General features: G+C 42.9%; 1 protein-coding gene across 4 annotated transcripts in view; it reads right to left on the minus strand.

The window, feature by feature from the left end:
• Positions 1-20,950, minus strand: part of MFSD4A (major facilitator superfamily domain containing 4A) — an 86,776-nt gene that overhangs the window by 22,662 nt on the left and 43,164 nt on the right. For all 4 annotated transcript variants that reach the window (XM_072648047.1, XM_072648046.1, XM_072648045.1 and 1 more), the window contains exons 2-4: positions 14,694-14,892; positions 13,206-13,448; positions 4,523-4,691 (exon numbers count right to left, since the gene is read on the minus strand). In XM_072648047.1, the coding sequence (XP_072504148.1) occupies positions 4,523-4,691; positions 13,206-13,448; positions 14,694-14,892 (611 nt within the window). The remainder of the gene's footprint in view (positions 1-4,522; positions 4,692-13,205; positions 13,449-14,693; positions 14,893-20,950) is intronic.

The following is a 20,950-nucleotide window of genomic DNA, read 5'->3' on the forward strand; positions in this document are numbered from 1 at the left end:
CAGTACATTAGGGGGAGGGGACTGGAAGAGGGGAGGTCTACAGGCACCGCTTCATGTTTTAGAGCTCTTTGGAGATAAGGAGGAAGACAGGGTCTGGGCAAGACAAGACAAAAGCTCTGCTCTCAGAACTCAGCATAGTCTCAGGGGCAGGCTATAAGTTTCTGGTGGGGAGGAAGTAGGGAAGAAGGCTAGCCTGAAGGTGGCATGGTTTGGAGCTGGAATCTACTTGAAGACCTAGGCAGAAGGAGAATCTGGTTCCTCAAGAAGCAGTCCCTTCTACTTTGCTATAGCTCTGATTATCGGAAAACTTTCCTCATTTAAGTCTTGTATTATATAATCCTTATAGGGGCCTCATATTGTGTGGATACCAGCAGAGCAACTAGGATGTTCTTTGGGTATCCCTCACTTTCACTATGTCATTGGCCCTACTTTTTTCCAGGCTGATATTTCTTTAACAACTTGCTTCTCCTGGGTAGTTATTCACTGGAAGAGTGTTTTTGGCTGCTTACCTTACTATGCACATCTTCATTATCCACTGAGTGATTTTTAGCTTTAGTTCTTTGGAGATTGTTATATTCTAAGATTTTGGGTTATGTATCACCAAAAAAAAAAAAAAACATTGGTATTAAATAGATAGACCTTTGTTTCGGGATCCTTAAAAGAAGAATGAAGTAATTTCCTACAGGCAATCCAACTTGTCCTCTTCATGTTCAGTTTTGGGCACAGATCTTTGTCCATTTTCAGTGTCTGTCCAAGATAAATATACTCATTGATGTACTCCATAAGTTGTCCATCTAATTGCTTATCACTATCTGGGCAATAGGCACTCTTCATCCACTTTTTCCCCATGTGGATAGTTAGGCTGAATTCTCTTGAGTTATTAATGGATCTTACTTAGGAGGCTCTGTTGTGTTTGATACAGTCTATATAGTGATCTGCAAAGAGGAGATTCTAGAGGACCCCCATACCTATAAAGAATTTCCCTTCAATTTGGTGTCTCCACTGAGTCTCCACCATGACAGTGGTGAACACCTCTGGAGAGTGCTGTCTACATCTTTTATGTTTCCCTTGATGTATGTTAATAACACAGGGTCACCAGTTATCTGTTGTTACATCTTTCTAGTAACCTTGTAAGGGTTTGATATATTAATGGAAGGCATCCAGTGACATTTTGTTGTACCTGATCAAATATGTTTAATAGTCAACAAACAATAAACCTAGAGAGATCTTGTCCTCTCTACCTTTCAGTCGGTTGTCTAATAGTAAGGATATGATCTATTGTGAAATATTATTTATGGTATTTCCATTCCTTTATCTTTATCAAGGTTTCCCTCAATGCATATATAATTTTCATTAAAAAGTTTACAAACCAGATTATAAAGATTTCAAAGTAGATATATGGCTTGATATTTGTTGATAGTCTCTTGGTTACTTTTTTTGAACAATAATAATAAGGCCCAATATTTTTTTCTATATATTTTTCCCTCTTTTTAGACACCTTGGAAATTGATCCTTCAGTGCCTTAAAAAACAAATATCCTCCATGTACATTGGTCTATTCCTGCTGCTTTCCTCCTCGTTTTCTTCAGTGCCATTTTTACTTCCTCATGAAACTCATCTGGCAAGGTGATGTTGTAGCCTAAACTTGGTGGCTTTATTGTCTTTAGTGATAACAAAAAGAGTTTATTTGCAGAAAAGTATCTTTCCAGATCTCCATTCTTTATCCATTTGTTGTCCACCTCTCAGTTTCATCTTTAAATTCCATAAGGATGACTTTGCTTAGTTGGGTCTTCCGCCAAACTTTTTTTTTAAATTGCTCTTCTCTCCATTACTTTCCCCTGTTTTAGGAGGCAACTGCTCATAATATTTTGCCATCCTTTTGGGTGAGATTTTACAAATTAATTTATATTCTAAATAGGTGCTGCCCCGAGTTGCCATATCTCCTTGCTCAGCAAGATCATGTATTTTATTGTTTGAGTCCGTATCTAGGCTCCTTTGTTCTTCTTGGCATGGCACTTTCTTTAGAATTATGACAGGTGTCAATATCCATTCCTTCATCTATTTGTCACTTTTTTCTTTAGCATCATTAACTTGTTTTAAAATGTCAGACTAGAGTTGCTTTGTGTGCCATAACTTTTTCTCTTTTCAGTTCTTTCTTCTAATTTTGTATTAGTTTTTATATTTGTTCCAGTGAGTCAGTGGTCTAGATGCACACAGGCAGATGATTTAGGAATGAATTCCATATCATTGATGAATCTTTTCCTGCCTGTTAAAAAGAATCATGTTTGCTTTTTATGGTGTTATTCACTGCTTGTTCTATGCGGTACCTCCCACTTTCTTGTGTATATGTATGCCATAAAATGATGATGTTTCAGAGGAAACTAGGGAGACTTCTATGAAATGATGCAGAATACAGTGAGCAGAATTAGGAGAACAGTTTACACGATGACAATAATGTCATAGGGAAAATCATACATGAATGACGTTAGAACTCTGAACAATGTCCAGAAGACTTAAGATGAAACATGTCACTCTCCTGCTGAGACGTGTTGGACTTAAAATGCAGAGACATGCATCTTTAGGCATGGTCAATACCAGAATGAGTTCTGATAAACTATGCATTGTTTATGAAGAGAGTTTTTTCCTTTTTGTTCAATAGGGAGCAGGGAGTGTGTGGGGGGGAGTGTGTTGTGGAAATGGCAGATTATTATTGCATGTAAAAAGAAAGAAATTTATTTTTTAAAATATTGATCAGTGAAACATTAAAAACACACACGGAAGAAAATTCAGAAGGAGACAGACAAGCAGAAGAGTTTATTATTATTATATGAAATTTAATTGATATTTAAAAAAAACTGTACATAATAAAAATTCACACCTTTAAATGCAGCCCTCTTTTCTTCTTTATATATGAAATGTTCATGTTTCTTAGGTTTGGGGAGGGTATGCTGGAGCCACTTTGAACAGGGTCTCAAGAACTGATTGTTAAATTTTAGTTGGGATCATTTATGCCACCAAAGGTTACAAATCAGGTCTTGACTGATTTGCTTAATTGTTTAGACTTAAAAGACTGGTGGAGAAAATGTTAACAATGCAGATTAAATTTAAGTGTGCTGTGCGTTTTTTTTTCTTGGAGAGCAAATTGTTAAATATTTTCCAGCACACCACTAGTTAAGTTCCTGAAAAAAAAAAAAAAAAAAAAAAAGGAAAGTGTAAAAAAGATTAACATATGTTATAACTAGGTGGCACCATAGTGCACAAGGCACAGTGCTAGGAATCAGGAAGACTCATTCAAATATGGCTTCAGACACTAGCTGTGTGACCCCTGACAAGTCACTGAACCCTACTGGCGTCAACTTCCTCATCTGTGAAATGAGCTGGAGAAGGAAATGTCAAACCACTCTAGTATCTTTGCTAAGAAAACCCCAAATGGAGTTACGAAGAGTCAGACAAAAATGTGATATATGCTTGAGACTTCTCAAGCCTTTTTTCTTACTTACATTTCCCAGTGTTCTGCATTCCCTTTCTCTGTGCCTAGTTTTGTATTGAAGTAGTTGAATGTCAAAGTTCTGATCATTCAGTTTGGAGTATTGTCTTATCTTTCATGAAACTTTTCCATCTCTCCATCCTCTGTGATTGATATTGACACAAATGCTAAAACTATTTTTAGGGTGGCATTTTTGTAAATACATAAGTGTAATGTGATGTGACCTAATGTCTTGTAAAATAACCTTTGGTTACATGATAAAAAACAATCCTGTCAACTCCTTTATTTGCCTCTCCAGGGAGAACTTATGAGGCATCCCTCTATTTGGCTCCAACTTCCTTTCATCTTCTGGTTTAATTTTAGTAAATGTGTCAAGATCAGCATGACTCATTTCTGCTAGGAATATGCCCCATTTACTGGTCATTGGATAAGGATCATTTGTAACCTGGGTTTTGAGCTAAGCCTAAGGTGTTTTTCACGCTGGGGCATTTGTAGAGGGAGATGTGACTCCTAACTGGTGGACAGAATGCTGGTGTAATAGAGGTGCTGCCCCATTGTAGGAGATGATTACTTCCCTAGGACCCTTCTCTTGCAACCCTTCTTCTCCCTCCATTGTCAAGTGGGTGCCTCCAATAGCCTTCTCTTAAATGCTCCAAATAAAAGCCTTTTGCTCCCAGTACTGACTGGTTGGGCAGTTTCTTCTGTAAAGTCCCTCTGAGTTGCTGAAGTGGACACCAACACAGCATCTTTTCATTTAATCTGCATTGCTATATTGTGATTTAGATTGTGCACATCTTGTTACAGTAATTTACTGAGGAGGAAATGGAAACTGAGAAAGGTGAAATGCCCTTTCCACACAACAAGAAAGGAATGTCTCCCAGCTCTCTTGGCTTCCCAAGAAAGGCTTCTGGACTAAGAACAAGTCGCTTCTCTGGGTGTTTCCCCTAAGGTATTTCAGCTCAACTTTGCTGAAGGATATCTGGGGATGCTCCAACTCATGGCTCTGAACCTATCAATGGACTAGTAAAGACCTTACCTCTCTCTGACTGTGCTTTAATTGACAGAGAAGAGGAGTCTTCCTTCTCCGGTGGCTCCATTTGAAGGGAAAGCTCATCCGAAGTCAGGAGCAGAGGCTTTTTCCTTGGACAACAGGGTACCATCCATTCCTTGGACAGCAGGAACAGAACTGAGATGGGCACTGGTAGCTGGATTTGGGGGTGGGAGAGGAAACTGATCATCGGGACAGCATGGGAAGATCCCCACCTCCCATCCAACTTCTCTCTTCTCCAATATATATTCACCATCCAGAATTTCAAGGCACTTGAACCTCTTTAAGAATCAAACTTGTAGGCCCTTTGCCTTTGTGTTGGCTGTCTGCCACACCTAGAATATCCTCTGCTCATTTCCACCTCTTAGGATATCTATTTTCCTTCAAAACTGAGCTCAGTCTCCCTTCTACATGAAACCTTTCCCAATCCCCCAACTACAAAAGTTTTCCATTACTTTATGTTTATTTGGTAATTATCTGGATGTTTTCATGTGGTGGCTAGAGAGTTATCCTTGGAGCCAGGAAAAGGCCTTGGTTCAAATCCCTTGGGCAACAGACCTTGGCTATGTGACCCTGGGCAAGTCATTCAACCTCTTAGTACCCTAAGTAATTAATTCTCTAAGATTATAATTTTCAAAGAACGTATCAAGCTGTATTGGTTTCCTATAATCTTACGTCAATTATTTCATAGGTCCTGTTCCATCTCTACCTCATCCCTATCATTATACACACATATGTGTGTGTATATGTGTGTAAATACATGTATATATGTATGTCTCCTTCAATCCTCTTAAAATGTAACCTCCTTTCCTGGCTCTGCTCCTTTCTCTGGACTTTGTCCCAGTTGCTTTCTTTCCTTGGAAGATATTTCCCCTTCTCCCTTGACGACTTCCTCCCAGAACCTCCACTTTGAGGAAGGGCCCAGGCCAGCCAACCTTCATGCCTCTCCCAGCTCCATTCTTGATTCTTTGGGCTTTACTTCTCAGCACCACCCTCCTCCCCTTCAGCTCCTTTTATGTGCTGTCTTACTGCATGAGAAGGTAAGTTCCTTGAGAGGGCAGGGATAGATAGCCATGCTTGCTTGGATTTGTGTCTCCAGTCTTTAGCCTAGTACTTGGCACATATAGTAAGTGCTTATTAAGTGCTTTTTGGCTTATTAACATCACTTAACGTACATAAGTATCACATAACATACATAGGTAGGTTCATTTAGAAGCTAGAAAGTTGTGACTATTTCTATCCCGGTACTCACCCTCCAGTATCTCAAGGCACTGGATAATTTTAAGGTGATAAACTATTTAAGATATAAACTCCCTTTCTACAATATGGTCCCCTGGTCTGGTGAGTAGCTGATTCTAACTCTCCCCTTCCCTTCCTGTGTCCACTTCCGAGAAGTAGTAGGTCTCTTTCTCATGGATAGCTTGAATCCACTCCTCCAAACCCAGGTGTTCTAACTCCCAGGCTCTTCTGTTAGCTTAAACTTCCTTGTTCATAGAAGACTTAAAAGTTTGTTTAATCAAGCTATTGGATCAGTCATCACCACCATCCTTATGAGTCATTCCTGCTCAGTTTTCTCTTAGGTTTATACAGAACTTTATGCTGTACAAAGCAATTCACAGTTATCATCTCTTTGGATCATCATAATTACCTTGTGAGCTAGGCCTGGTAAGGATTATCATTCCCTCCAGAGAGGAAAGCTGAACATCAGAGATGCCTTATCCCATTTGTCCAAGGTATATTGACTGGCATGTTGGTGTATGTGTGATTGGGCTAGGAGGAGGCCAAGAAGTCCGAACAAGAGCTCCCACCCCTGTGGTGCTATATAAGGTTCTTTTACTGGAAACATAAAACACCACCCTGCACTCCTCCCAAACAGAATAAACTAAGATGCGTATGAGTGCACACAGAAGAACTCAGTGACATAATAAACTTATGTATAAGCATTTGTATCACCAGAAACATAGGACTGAGAAGCTAACAAATCTATCCTCCTGCCTCAGGCAGGATGACATGCATCCTCCCCCAGGACAAAGAGGAAAGCAATTCTATTTCTGAAGTGGTCCAGAGGAGCTCCCCACCCCCACCCCACTCCTCCCTTCCCTGCAGTGTTCTAATCCACCTCCCCAACAGGGAAAGTTTTCTTCCTGTATCTCCTGAGTTCTTCCTGCTGCTAAATATGCTCATCCCTAGCTTGCTTCTAGGAGGATGGTATTCTTTCATTTCTATAGGACATTGTGATTGCCAAATACATATGGGATCTCATTTGATTCTCCTAGTTAAGTAACACTAGTATTATTATCTCCATTTTAAAGATATGGAAACTGAGGCTCAGAGAGCCTGATTGATTTATACAAAGTCACAGAACAGGTATGCGGTAGAGCTGTGTCTCAAGCCCAGGACTCTAGGTCTGTCACTCTTACTATGAAATCACACTGCCCACCAAGCTATTGAGAAGGCAGGTAGCCCTGGGAGCTCCAAGTTTCTCAGGGTCTGTGGACATAAAACAGCTAATTCAGCTGCTCTTGGCCATTGGACAGGCTAGGGAAGGACAAAGCACTCAGGTCCAGTTAAGAGGAGTTGCTCATCCCAGGCCAAGTATGGGACCTATCTAGAAGCAATTCTGGAAGTAGGCACAACTTCCTGGGGACCTCCTTGGATGGAACATGGTGTTGTTGAGTTATTTCAGTTGTGTACAATTCTTTGTGATTCTCCTTAGGCATTTCTTGGCAGAGATACTAGAGTGGTTTATCATTTCCTTCTCTAGCTCATTTTACAGATTTGTCAAGTCGAGTTAAGTGATTTGCCCAGGATCACACGGGCAGTACGTGTTTGAGATCAGACTTGAACTCAAAGAGATGAGTCTTTCTACCTGGCATTCTCTCTATTGTGCCTCCTAGCTGGCCAAGGCCATCTAGAACAGGCACATATTAATAACTTGAAAACCACAAATTCACAGTATCTATCTTGTAACTATTTTGTCAAACATTTTCCAACTGAATTTTAATTTGACTCGAGCCTGTAGAGTATGACCCCTCTGATCTGTACCAGCACCCTTACTTTGCAGATGAGGAAACTGAAGCCGAGAGAGACCGGATAAGCAATAGTGGTAGGATCTGAACCCAGGTTCTTTGACTCCCAGACCAGGGCTGTTTGCACTATTACTACACTGCTGCCTCTTTTTTGTCTTGTAAGCTCCTAGTGTAATGGGGATTAGGGGTGAGTAGGAGGGGGGAAACTGCACTCATGCACACACATGAGATGATGTAAGAAAATTTAAATAACTGATGATCTAAGTGAGTCCAAGATGACATAGAGTTAAGAAGTCATCAGAGTCAGTGCCCCCCCCCCCCCCCCTCCCCAGAAGACTTCCTGGAGGTAATAGTAGAAGGGGAGTTTTGAACAACCTTCAGAACTGATTGGGAAAGTGGGCTGGAGGTGATAGTCAAATGGGGAGAAAAATCACTCTAGGAATCAGGGCTCAAGTCCCAGTACTATCCTCACTTGCTCCTCTATTTATTTGGGGGGGGGGGAAGGTGTTTGGAGACAATTGGAATTAAGTAACTCACCCAGGGTCATGCAGCCAGCAAGTGTCTGAGGTCACATTTGAACTCAGGTCCTCCTGTCTCCAGGGCCATTGTGCTATCTATTGAGCCGCCTAGCTACCCCTATTTTTGTTCTCTCTCTTACCTGGAACAAGGAACTTGATTTCTTGGGATGGGGGGAGTGCCTCAGTTTCCTCATCTGTAAAACTGAAAGAATTGAACTAACTAGATGAACTTTAAGGTCTTTCAGTATCCAAAGGATAGAATGGAGCTACCATACAAGATTCAGTATGTGTGTATGTGTATGTATATGTATATGTATACAGTATATGTATGCATACAGTATATCTCTATGTTATCTGCCATATATACATATGTATATGTGTGTATGTATACGTACACATATGTATATACACACATACATATATGCACATCGTATATCTATATGTATCTGCCATATGCACATATGTATGTGTATATATGTGTGTATGTGTGTGTGTGTGTATGTATACACATACATAAAGGTATTTATTTAGTGGCAGCTACACAGTGGATGAAGTGCTAGGCTTGAGAGTCAGGAAAACCTGAATTCAAATCCTTCCTCTACATGACCCTGAGCAAATCACTTAACTATGCCCAGCCTCGGTTTCCTCATCTGTAAAATGGGGATAATAATAGCACCTACATCCTCAGGTTGTTGTGAGGATCAAATGGAGTAAAGCAGCTGGCAAAGTTTAGAGCACAATACAAATGAGAGGGATTAAATAAAACCTCAGCTGCCATTCCGGTGCCTAAACTTCCTGCCCAGAGGGCAGGATCTTCCTCAGTCTATCAAACGGCAGACTGCAGAGGGCTATAAGATGCCAGCACCTCTAAATCCAGGGCCTCCAGCCAAAATTCAGGGCCATTGACTTTGGGTCCTTCCTAAATGTCAGGCATATAGAGACCTGAGTTGTGCTGGTGGTGACTGGGGTAGGAGACAGAAAAGTGAGCTTTTCCTTTACGAAAGACAACCAAGAAAAAGTGGGGGAGTGTAATCGTGGGCGGGGTGGGGATTTCCATTTCCCCCGAGGGAGGACTGTTTGTTTTCTGACTGAGCCAATGGAAAAAGCCTGGAAATCCTCCGGCAAATACATAACCAAAGAAAAGCCCAAAACAAAACAAAACAAAAAAATTAAAACCCTGGGATCTCACCACCTTACCTAGCAAGCTAGAACAGAGCCTGGCCTTTGTAACTAAAGCTTCCGGCTTCCTGGCCTCTGGATTTCCAACCTTGATCATTATTGCAATGGATACAACTCCTTCCCCTCCCCCGTGTCCATTGACTGGATTGGCTGACGGAGTTATTGTTTCCAGAACAATGGGTAATATAGGATGAGGGGTGCTGTCCCAGAGAAGCCCAGTGCAGGTGCTGACCAGAGGAAGGAAAGAAGGAGTTTGGAGGTGGGTGACAAAAGTGGGGAAGAGGAAGAGGAAAAAGCCATCCCCAGAGATGGTTGGGGATGGGAGGGGATAGCCCTGACATGACCAGTTACCCTTGCCCAGCTGGATGGGCTGCCAGGGCAGGGGTGGTGCCTGTGGCTCACCCTTCTGGAAGGGAACTAGCAACTCAGTCTATAGCTCCTGGGGGCCTAACAAAAGAGGGCAAGGGACTCCTGTGTGGGGATGGTGGTTACACTGACCCACAGACTCATTCAAAGGACTCTTTGGTCCTGAAGGTACCATTCTGTTGAGGCTTAAGGATGTTGGGACCCCAAAATTCAAGGGCAAGCGACAGGCGGGTCCTACCTTGAATGAACTTGACTCAAGCCTTCTTTCAGCCAAAGACAAGGATTATTAGAACACCATCTGGGTGGGTAAGATTTTAAGAATCATGCTACTGGGACACTTGTGTTGACAAGCAGGCCAGACTTAAGGAATCTGAGTGTATTTGTGACTACAAAGCGGCCAGATTCTTAAGGAATCTGAGCAATTTAATGGGAAGCAAGATGGACCTTATATACAGAAAGACTGTGGAAAGGATCTAGGAATGGCCAAGTAGTGCAGGGTGACTGGGAGGTAACAGAGAAGGGCCCCAAAGGGCTGGGTGGCCTACAATAATGCCAGGAACTTGCGCCATGTGGAAGAGCTCTAGATAGAATCAAAGAGTGGTGGTCTAGGGTGGGGACCAGGTGCAGACACATTCAAATGATTATTAACTGGGAAGGGCCAGCTTCCCCTGTTGAAGGCCAGGGACCTGGGCCACAGGGGAGAGTTCAGAGGCTTTTCATTTTTGGGGTCCAGATCCCAAAGACATGGTCTTTTCCTTTTGGGGGTTCAGATCCCATCCAAATCAATTCTGTCCATCCCTCTGACAGCAGGGTTCAAACTCCAGCTCAGAGCTCAATATCTGTATTTATCTTGGGTGGATCATTAGGCCTTAGTTTCCTCATCTGTAAGATGAAGCAGTCAGACTAGATGACCCCTAAGCATACTTCTAAGTCCAATAACCAAGGGGATAACAACACAGATGATATTAGCACTTGTGGAGGTACTCTCTTCTCTACCGCCCATTTGACCTTTATAATAAATAGCCTGTGAGGTCAGTGCAATTATTATCCCCATTTTATAGACGAGGAAACTGAGGTTCAGAGAGGCTGACTTGTCCAGGCTTACACTGACAGGACTAAAGCCTGGCTCTTCCTGTTGTCCAGCACTAAGCCCAAATGCCTTCCTGATTTAACTAGGTAGCCCCAAGATCCCAGCATCCTGTCCTATCTACTAGCCTCCCACTTTGTGCAGAGAGAACACCACACCAAGTGATAAGACCTGTCCCCAGGGTCCTAAGGGTCTTCCTATGTCATCTGGGATCTTTCTTTCCTACCTAGGCTGAAACCTAGAGAGAAATGTTTGTAGAACATCAGCAGCAGCGAGGCCAAGGGCAGAGCCAGCACCCTGCTCCCAGACAACCTAGTGGGTCAGTCCTGAACCTGCCTCTCCTTTGGTATCTTGGTTCAAAGGGGAGGGTGGAGAGGGCAGTGGTATCAAGGACCTATACTGGAATCTCCATTCCAGTGTGCACAGTTACTCTTTCCCAGCCCCCCTCACCTCCCCACCCCCGTTGCAAAGCCCTCCCAGAAAGAATTTCATTCACCCCTTTTCTGTACAAGAGCTCCTCTGAATATCCTGGTCAGAGGAGAAATCCTGGAATTATGGATTTGGAGCTGGAGGGGACCTAAGGGTCTTTTAGTTCAATCCTCTTCTTTTACAGAAGGAGGAACTTGTGGCCTAGAGCTGTCAAGTGACTTACCCAGAAGCTCATAGTAGTTCAGTAGCAGAGGCAAAATTCAAACCCAGTGTCACATACATTTCTTTTGTACTTAATAGGTACCACTCTTGCTCAGAAGATGGTTTTCTCCCTCTGTGCCCCATTTCCCATCTAACCTAAATCCCTTTGGCTGTCCCTCCTTTTCTTAACAATGGCAGAAGAAAACAATAGGTCTCTGTCTTCGGCAAAACAACCTTCCGGAGCCCTGAGAACAGTTCTGAAATGATTATTCCACATCCTCCCCCCCCCCCCCCCCCCCAGTGCAACCACCTTCCCAGTCTCCTTTCATATTTTTTCCTCCTCTATGGCTTTAATCACATGGCACTGCCAGCTGTTTCCTTATCTCCAGGCTCCATGAATTTGCTGAGGCCATCCCCCACACCTGGACTGCACTCTCCATTTTTATTGAAATCATCATCTCCTCCTCCTCCTCACTTTGGGTGCTGCCTGTTCATGAAGCCTCCTCAGCTTCCCTTTCCCCCCTTGGTTCTTCCCTGACCATTATCTCAGTCATACATGACAATTTTCTCTTTAAATTTTCCTAAAGATATTGTCTCCTTTGTCCTTATCACATTCTGTCTTGTAGCATGTTTTTTGGTGGACTTGTCTTATCTCCCACCCTAAAGTTCCTTGAGGACTTTCATGATTATTTTATTTTGGTCTAGTCCTGTGAATTAATTAGTATAGAGAACTTCCAGTGAAAAACTCCCTCTAACAACTCTTATCAGCAACTTTTCTGCACTTTATAATCTTAGAGAGTTGCCTGAGCCATGGAGAAATTATATAACTTGGCCAGGCTCACACAGGCAGTACATGTCAGAGGCCACATAGACAAGACTTGAACCCAGGTCTTCCTGAAATCCCCTATCAGCTGTGCCTTGTATCTAGTCTATGTAACTAAAAATTATTAATGTTGAATTTCATTGTGTTGTACTGCAGTGAATTGAGTTGATCCTATGTTCTCATATTCTAAGCCTTTTTTCATTTGAATTGAGAAAATTGAGGGAACTGAGGGGATTGGGGCATCCAGTGGTGGTGGGAATTGGGTAAACCACACTGCCTCCATCTTGTGACTCAGTTCTGGGACTGGTTCAGTTCCCTTTCTATTCAATTATAGGTCTAGTGCGATTTCTGACTTGTGAGAAAACTTCATTCAATTGTGGGAACTGGAAGAAAACCTCATTGTATTGTTTGAACCTATCCCTGCATGGCTAGAGAGAGGGGACACTCCAGCCTGCTGCTTAGAGACCCTTAGCCAAGGACCAGAAACCCAGGCAGACCCAAAGACTGATGCAAAGAGTTTTCTCACAATGGCACATCTCAAGCCCTTGTATCTTCTCTGCAAACTGGCCCTGTACTGATCAATCAGTGATGGCTTCCACGTTCCTTTGTTCACAGACAATTGGGAGGGAATGGGACACTTCCATTTCTGATTTCAGGGAATTGTACCTGTTCACGCTCTCCCTCTGAATTTAGAAAATCCTAATCTTTCCTCCAACTAGCAATTGAGCACCTAATGTTGTGTCCTGGTTGTTTCCTTTTAATTAATTGACCTTATTTGATTAATTGTTTTTAGTACATAAAAAATCTGTCTCCTCCTGTATTCAAGGTCCAGGTCTAAGCTAAGAAGGTATGGTCTCCGATTGTCAGGCAGTGGCCATGCTTAATACATCAATATGTTCAGAAGATGCAACCTTTGCTTCCTTAGTCATTTCATCTTTCACCCGCCACAGAGGGCTACCCTCCACACAGCACCTTCTGCTACATAAATCACAGAAGCACAGGATGTAAAAGCTGCCCCTGTCTCCAGGGCGGTACTCACATTTATCAAGGCCATGATCCAGAAGGCATAAGACATCTGATTCCCTACCCAGGCATGGGCAGGAAGCTCATGGTGGGTCAGGTTGGACAGACGATGGTAGGGTGTCAAGATTTTTTGGAAAGGGGGACTGCCGTCTCTGTCATGGTTCGTGGCATTGGTTGGCACACAATCAGTCTCAGAAAGGAAGGGGTCAGCGATGAGAGGGCTCAAAAGGGCACCAAAGCCCACGAAAAAATGGAGAACCTGGTAGGAAATAGTGGTGAGACAACCAATGTACAAGGGGATTTTGTCATCATCTCTGCCAAGCTTTGCTAAGTTCTGGGCATCTCACCCTCTCCCAACCCCTACAGGTTCATAGAATTTACAGGCAGAAGGAACCTTGAAGAATGTCTGGTCTTTCTCTCTCATTTTACAGCTGGGGAAACTAAGGCTCGCAGAGGGGATGAGACTTGCCCAGTGGTCACCTAGTTAATAAGAAGCAAAGGTGGGATTTGAATCCAGGCTCTCTGACTCTGGATCTAGTGCTCTTTTTCCTGTATTGTGATGCGGAGTAGGGATTCCTGCAGGCCCATAGGTTTGGAATAGATGACCTCTCAGGCTCCTTCTAGTTCTGACTTCCCATTAGGAAGACTATCCCCTGGTGCAGAAAGAAGTAAAAATTCAGAATCAGAGGTAGGGTAGGGTGAGATGGGGCTGTCTCTCTAAAGGACAGAAATCCCTTTCTTAGTTTGCCCCTTATGTGTGAATCAGAGAACTCAGAAGGTTAGCACTGAAAAAGGACCTCAGAGATCTTGTAGTGTAGTTACCACCTTGTACAGAGGACTTAGACAGGAAATGACCTGCCCAAGGTCTCCTGTTGAGAATGTAGCAGACCTGGGATTCCAAGCCTTTTCTTCAAGTGTTCTTTCCAAGATACCAAGCTCTGGCACCCTCCCACTTTTGGCTAAAATTTGCTTTTTAAAAATAGAACCTTTTGACTATTGCCTCCCTAGCCAAATTGGAGAAGGAGAGTCATAACTAAGCTTAGTAGTTGGTTAGCTTTCCCTGAGGAAAGACTGATGCAGGGGAGGGGAAATAAAGGCTACTCTGAATTGAACACCTAAGTGTTTAGGAGGAGGATGAATAAGGTGGATGATGGGGAAGCGGAATGATGAAGACAAAAGCTCAGTAGGGGAGCAGTGATAAAGAGCACTGACTTTAGAGTAAGAGGACCTAGAATCAAACCCCATCTCTGCCACATAGTACCTGCATGATGTCAGCCAAGTTGTCTCACTTCCTCGGGAATCACCTTCCTTATCGATAAACTGAGTTGTTTGTTGATTTCTAGGATTTCTTCCAGCCCTTAATTTTATGAGTGTGAGATAGATGAGAGAGTTGGATGGGAAGGTGAAATGGGTTGGATTGGATGGAAATGGAGTGTGTAAGAAAGATCCCCATTCACTGTCACCACCTAGAAATGCCCTGTTCCTCATCTGTCCCCAGGCTCACCTGGAGGAAGACAGCAGAATCCTTTTGGTAGATCTTCACCAACTGCATGTTGGCCACTGTGTCTATGAATCCCATGGCCAAACCAGCTATAGCTATGACTGTAGCCAACACCTTCACATCTTGGCAGAAGGGGATAACAGCAAACACTAGTGAGATGGTCAGAGATGAGGTGAAGAGGACCCACAGTGACTTGACCAGCCTGGGTGGGGAAGTATGTGGTGAGTCAGTGAGGCACAGAAAATCCTTCTGTAGGCATTCCCCATGAGGACCATTGTTCTTGATGGGAACCAATGCCCAGAAGGACCCTTGAGCTGCTATCCGCCCTACTCACTGTGATCTTGGGCAGATCACTTGATCTGAGCCCCATCTATAGACAGAGGGGAAATAGATCCTACATCTCCCATAGAAAGGGTGGGAAGGAAAGGTGATCTGAACCCCTGGATGGATGGTGCCAAAGCAGAAGTTAGAGGGGAGGCCTAGGGGGGAGCAAGAACCACTGTCTTTGAAACTGATTCTTCCTATCTTGAGGTTCACCTTCTTCATATTTCCCTAATCTCCCATATACCAAATGCAGATGGATGCCAGGGAAAAAAATTAAATTTAGTTCTCTGGGTGGGAGTAGAAAGCATGATGGTGGGCATGTAGAACTCCTTATTCTGATCCCTAGCCAAGGGCTCACATTCTGGGCCTGATTCTCAGAGAAGATCCCAATAATAGATCACAATTACAAAGCAATTTAAAATTTACGTAGCACTTTCCCTCACAACTCTGTGGGTTAGGTAGTAAAAGCATTTAGTATTCCCATTTTGTAGAAGAGTAAAATTTGGAAGTTAAGTGACTTGCCTAGAGTTACCTAACTAGCAAGGGGCACTTCTAAGACTTTAATCTAGTTCTTCTGATTCTAGGTCCAGCCTGCCATGGTCCCTAATAATAATAATGATAGCAGTTCTTTAGGATTTTAAGGTTTGCAAAGCCCCTTACAAAGTATTTTCCTTAACAACAACCCTGGCAAGTAAGGACTATTATTATCCCTATAGAGTCAAAGATTAAGTGACTTGCCCAGGGTTACATAGCTAATAAGTGCCTGAGGCCAGATTTGAATTCAGTGTTTCTGATCTTGCTACAACAAAAGACATGCTTCATAGCATCATAGAACTAGAAGGGATTTCAGAAGCCATTGAGTCTGACCTCCTCATTTTACAGATGAAGAAACGGAGGCAGAGGGAAATTAAGTGACTTGCTGCACAGGTAGTCAGTGTCTGATGTGGGATTCGAACCCAGGACTTCCTTACTAAAGTCTAGTTTACCCTCTGTCAGGGTCTGCATATACAAAGCTTCCCTTCCTACTCTTCTCTTCTCTTCTGGCATACTGAGTGCCAAAGACTCCTCTAGAGATGACCAGACGTCTTCTCTACCAATATGAGGAAGCCTAAAATGAACTGAGATGTTAGCAGAAGAGAACAGAATGAGACAAGACGGTGCATCTGGGACTGGAAGCTTTGGAATGGGGATATCCTGAAGGGCAAAGGGGCATTCTGGCATGGTTTGGGGGCTGAACTTGCGGGCAGAGGGATGAACCAGCTCACCTCTGAAGGCTTTGGAATTCCCATCTCCAGAGGAGAAAGTGGGAGCATGATTGTTTCCAAAGTTGTGGTCTGCCTGTGTCCCCCTGACTTTATCTGACAGTTTTCTACATTTCCTTAATCTCTTCCTTCTTCTATTAGACTCCTTTATCTCAACAACCCCACACACTGGTCTGCTTTCCTCTGCTGACAGCTGCAACTCATTATTTTCTGGGTTCTGTTTCTAAGCTGGTCTGATGGGGGAGATTACTTATCATGTGCCCTCCCTGCCAATTGGTTTGCTAACTGGAAGTGGAGATACCTTCTTACCAAAACAAGGCTTTAAAGGAAAGCGAGAAGGGGGACAGGGGTGGTGGTGGTGGTGGTGTCTATCCCATTGTGGCCACCTGGGAACCAGTCCTCTTAGACTGTCACGGGCAGAGCTGGTCTTAGGGAACATATTTAATGTACATGTTCTCTTTCTTTTTGGGGAGAGGTAAGAGCCTGGCCTGTCTAGCCAGTGCCCAGGAAGACATTCAGCATGACTGTGATGCAGAAATTAATCTCCATTGCCTAGGTAGTATTTTAGAGTTGGCAACGACCTGAGAGAACATATTTAGTCCAGGGGCTCAATCTGGGGTCCATGGGTAGATTCCGGGGAAGTTGAATGGAGGGAAAAAATTATATTACATTCTAATTTTCATTAACTTTTAACTGCAAATTATTTCTTTCAGTTATTAAATTAAAAATTCAATTTTAATTATTAAATTAAATTTAAAACTTAAATTAAATTAAATATTAAATTTTTTAAAATTCCAAGAAGGGTCTATAGGTGCCAGCAGACTGCCAAAGAGGTCCATGACAAAAAAAAAAGTTAAGAACCCTGGATCTAGCACAACTTTCCCATCTTATAGACACAGGAAAATGAGGTCCCGGGAGGGGAGGTGACTTACCCAAGGTCACACAGCTATTTCCTTGTCATTGCTTCATCCCTACCTGTCCCCAGATGTGTGTCTTAGCATTTAGCCCAGTGTCCTGCATATAATAGGTGCTTAATACATGCTTACAGAATGAATAAACAAATGTAGCTACTTGCTGCTAATCAGAGTCTCTAGGGTGGTCTCAGTACAGGGACAAAGCATTTGTGAACAACTGCAAATTCTGAAAATTGTACCCCTTCCTGGTAAAACAAGCCATGATTATTCACAAAATAAATATTGGCATTGAAAATCTACATATTCATTTGTTGCCCTCTCCCAACTGTGCACCTTGGAAGACTATCTATGTTACCTACCCCTTAGTTCCAGTCTCTGGCAATGACCTACGACTATCCTCTCTGGAAGTCTTCAACCATGAACTTTCCCCTCTACTTATCTCTACCTATGGCATTTCCTAAGAACTTTTCTTCATGGTGACAGAAATCAACTTGAAAAATTACTTAAAGCTAAAGTGTTACCAAGTATTTACTCAACTTCTAATAGAGTTATTACTAAAGGAAAAAAAGAGATGAATAAGATATGACCCCTGCCCTTTGGCTCAAATCCTTGCTCTGCTACTTATTCTAAAAGAAGGGTTAGATGACCCTAATGTCCCTTTGAGCTCTGATGATTGTATAACTTTCTAATCTAGTTGGAGGAAAAAATTATTTCCATTTCATTCACCTCAGCAAACATTTACCAGGTATGTCCTAAGTTCAAAGTACTGTATTGGGGGTGGGGGAGGGAAGGAGGAAAGAAAAGATCAATAAGATGTGATTCCTTGCCAGTCACCACAAGGCCTCTGAGGTTTAATAAGAAGAAAAAATAATAATCTTTGCTTTAGTGGTTCTGCATTCCCATCAATTTATCCTTCCCAGAATGCATTATAATACCCAACCAGATCTTCACATCTTACGTAATTCTTGTCTATGGAGTTGGAATCAGAGCACTTGGGTTCAGATTCTGCCTCTAATGCTTCTTACTTGTGTCACCTGGGACAAGTCACGTCATCCACCTAGACCTCAGTTTCCTTTAGTGTAAGGTGAAAGGGTTGGATGATTGTACTCCGAAGTTCCTTCCTGCTCTTGATCTATCTTGATTTTTCCCAGAAATGAGAAGGATCTACTTCCTCCAGGCCTCTCCACCTTCTCTGGGTACAACAAGGCTGCCTGTCCATTAGCCTTTTCTCTTACTATGTGACCAGACCACTGTTCCTAAAGGATACTTTTTTTCCTTAAAAGAGAGTCATTGATGATATCACATTCATATAGACTTTTTCCACCTTCATGATCAAGAATTAGAAAACTGAGCATAAGTAAGACAGACATAAACTGATAGACTTGATAGGAGAGAAAGGAAATAAGAAGGAAAATAGAAAGAAAATAAGCATTTATTAAGTGCCTACTATGTGCCACATACTATGCTAGAAGCTTTAAAATATTATTTCACGTGATCCTCACAACAACCTAGATAGATTAAGATTAAGTGATTTGACCAGGATCACACAGTTAATAAGTATCTGAGTCTGGATTTGAACTCCGGTCTTTCTGCCTTTAGTCCCAGTGCTCAAATTAGAGAAAGATTCATTGATTAGGTAGTATATGATTTGGAACTTAAAGAAAACAGGATTTCACCTGGTAGAGATGGGGTGGATGGGGTATGCCAAGGGATGAAATTCCAGGTCTGTGGAATAATGTGGGCAAAAGTAAGAAGCAGGAGAGTTTAGGATGTACTTGGGCAATGGCAAGTTGTCCAGTTTGGCTTAAGAATTTATAAAGGGGAGTGAAGTAGGAATGAAAAGGTCAGTTGGAGTCAGACTGTCTGGGGCTGTGAATCCCTGACCCAAAGTTTGGTGGTTACTGAGTAAAAAATTGGGAGCCCTGAAAGTTTTTGAGTTGTGGAGTAACCTGATCACATCTGTGCACTGCAGTGATTTCCTAGACAAGGCTACAGAGAGTGGCTTAGAGATGGAAAAGTTAATGTTAAGATAGGTCAGGAGGCTCTTCCAGTTGTCCAAGTAGGAGGCAATCAGGGTCTGAACCAGGCTGCTGCCAGTGGTCATGGAAGAGAAGTGACAAATGTGAGGGTGATGACAGGCAAATACTCAAAAGTTAACTGATAAGACTGAAATGATAGTGAGATAACCATGAAGAGGTCACAAGGCTGCACATGATCACGGGTCCATTGGAAGAGGATCTATCTATAGACCATCAAAGCTGTGAATTTAGGGAAAGAAGAGATTACAGCAGGCTGGGGTTGTCAGAGGATAGACGGAAGGAAAGAGATTGTTAGGAGGGCTTTCCAGGAAGTAGGGAATGATTGGAACTAAAGTTCCTTTGTTATCTTTCCCAGGTGACAATTTTCATTTTCATAGGGCTTTTTGTTGTTGTCGTTCATTTGTTTCAGTCTTGTGTCTGACTCTCTGTGACCCCATTTTGAGTGTTCTTGGCAGAGACACTGGAATGATTTGCCATTTCCTTCTCCAGCTTATTTTACAGATAAAGAAACTAAGGCAAACAGGGTTAAGTAACTTGCCCAGGGTCACACGGCTATTAAGTGTCTGAGGCCAGATTTAAACTCTGAAAGCTGTTGTCCTGACTTAAGGCCCAGTACTCTATCTACTGCGCCACCCAGCTGCTCCTTTAATATGGGTTGCTCTGATTTAATGCGTTAGGTGGAGAGGTTTGTGTGAATAAAAATAACAGTCCCAGTAGGATCAGTGGCACAGATCTGGGAACACAAAAGGGTTAAGGAATATTCTCCTCAGAAGGGCCTGTCCACCAGCTGCAGATGTAGGGTTGGTACCAGACAATGGCCCTTATGAAAAGGGATCTGATCAAAATCGGAACAAAATACTTAGCTTCTCTGGCACACAGTCTCCCCATCTGTGGAAGGAGAGGATTAGGCTGGATTGTTTCCAGGGTTCCTTCTAAGTCTATGATTCTATCCTTCCAATGGACCCTTGAAGAGATTGACCAATATGGTGGAGTAGGAAGAGGGGTCATCTTTCTAGCACAAGATCACAAATTTGACCCATAGGCAAGTGACCAGGGCAGGAACTGTGAAACACAGGTAGTTCCAGATTGCAGAGACAGATCTCAGGAGCAGAATAAGTCTGCAGTGCTATTGTCTGGACCCCAAAAGAAGAGTTTGAGAGCTCAGACTCAGCCCTTGAGGACGCTGCACTATCCCTCTAACCCCAAAGAGGGAATCTTTAACTCAGTCCCTAGGCAAAGAACAGAGCTGCAGAAACCAAGACCAGAGCACCAGAATGGGTATCCCTGAGTCAGACCCCCTGAAGCAGAACAGTGCTGCAGAGTTGTCTCTCATGCCTCAGAGAAGGGAATCTCAGAATCAGTCACAGAGCATAGTATAGGAGGGTTCAGAGTGCTATCCCTCTAACCCAGAGATGGGATCACCAACTCAGCCCTTGGTACAGAATGGGTAGCAGTATAGAGAAGATTATAGATTTAGCCTAGGGTCCCAAACAGGTTCTTCAGTATTATCCCTCTGAGCCAGAGAGAGGATTGTATGCTTAGCAACTAGGCCCTCAACCTCACTCCAGCAAAGAACAGGGTTAATTTGGTAGCACTATTGCTCAGAAACTGGCAAAGCTTCCAGCTAGCTGATGGGCTGAAGCAAGCAACTTTTTCTTAGAGCTCTAGCCAGAGAGAAATCTGTGGCTGTGCTGTCCAGATCTAAATCAGGGTCTGGAGCC

This window comes from Notamacropus eugenii, chromosome 2 (genome assembly GCF_028372415.1).
Source record: "Notamacropus eugenii isolate mMacEug1 chromosome 2, mMacEug1.pri_v2, whole genome shotgun sequence".
Taxonomy (NCBI): Eukaryota; Metazoa; Chordata; class Mammalia; order Diprotodontia; family Macropodidae; genus Notamacropus; species Notamacropus eugenii.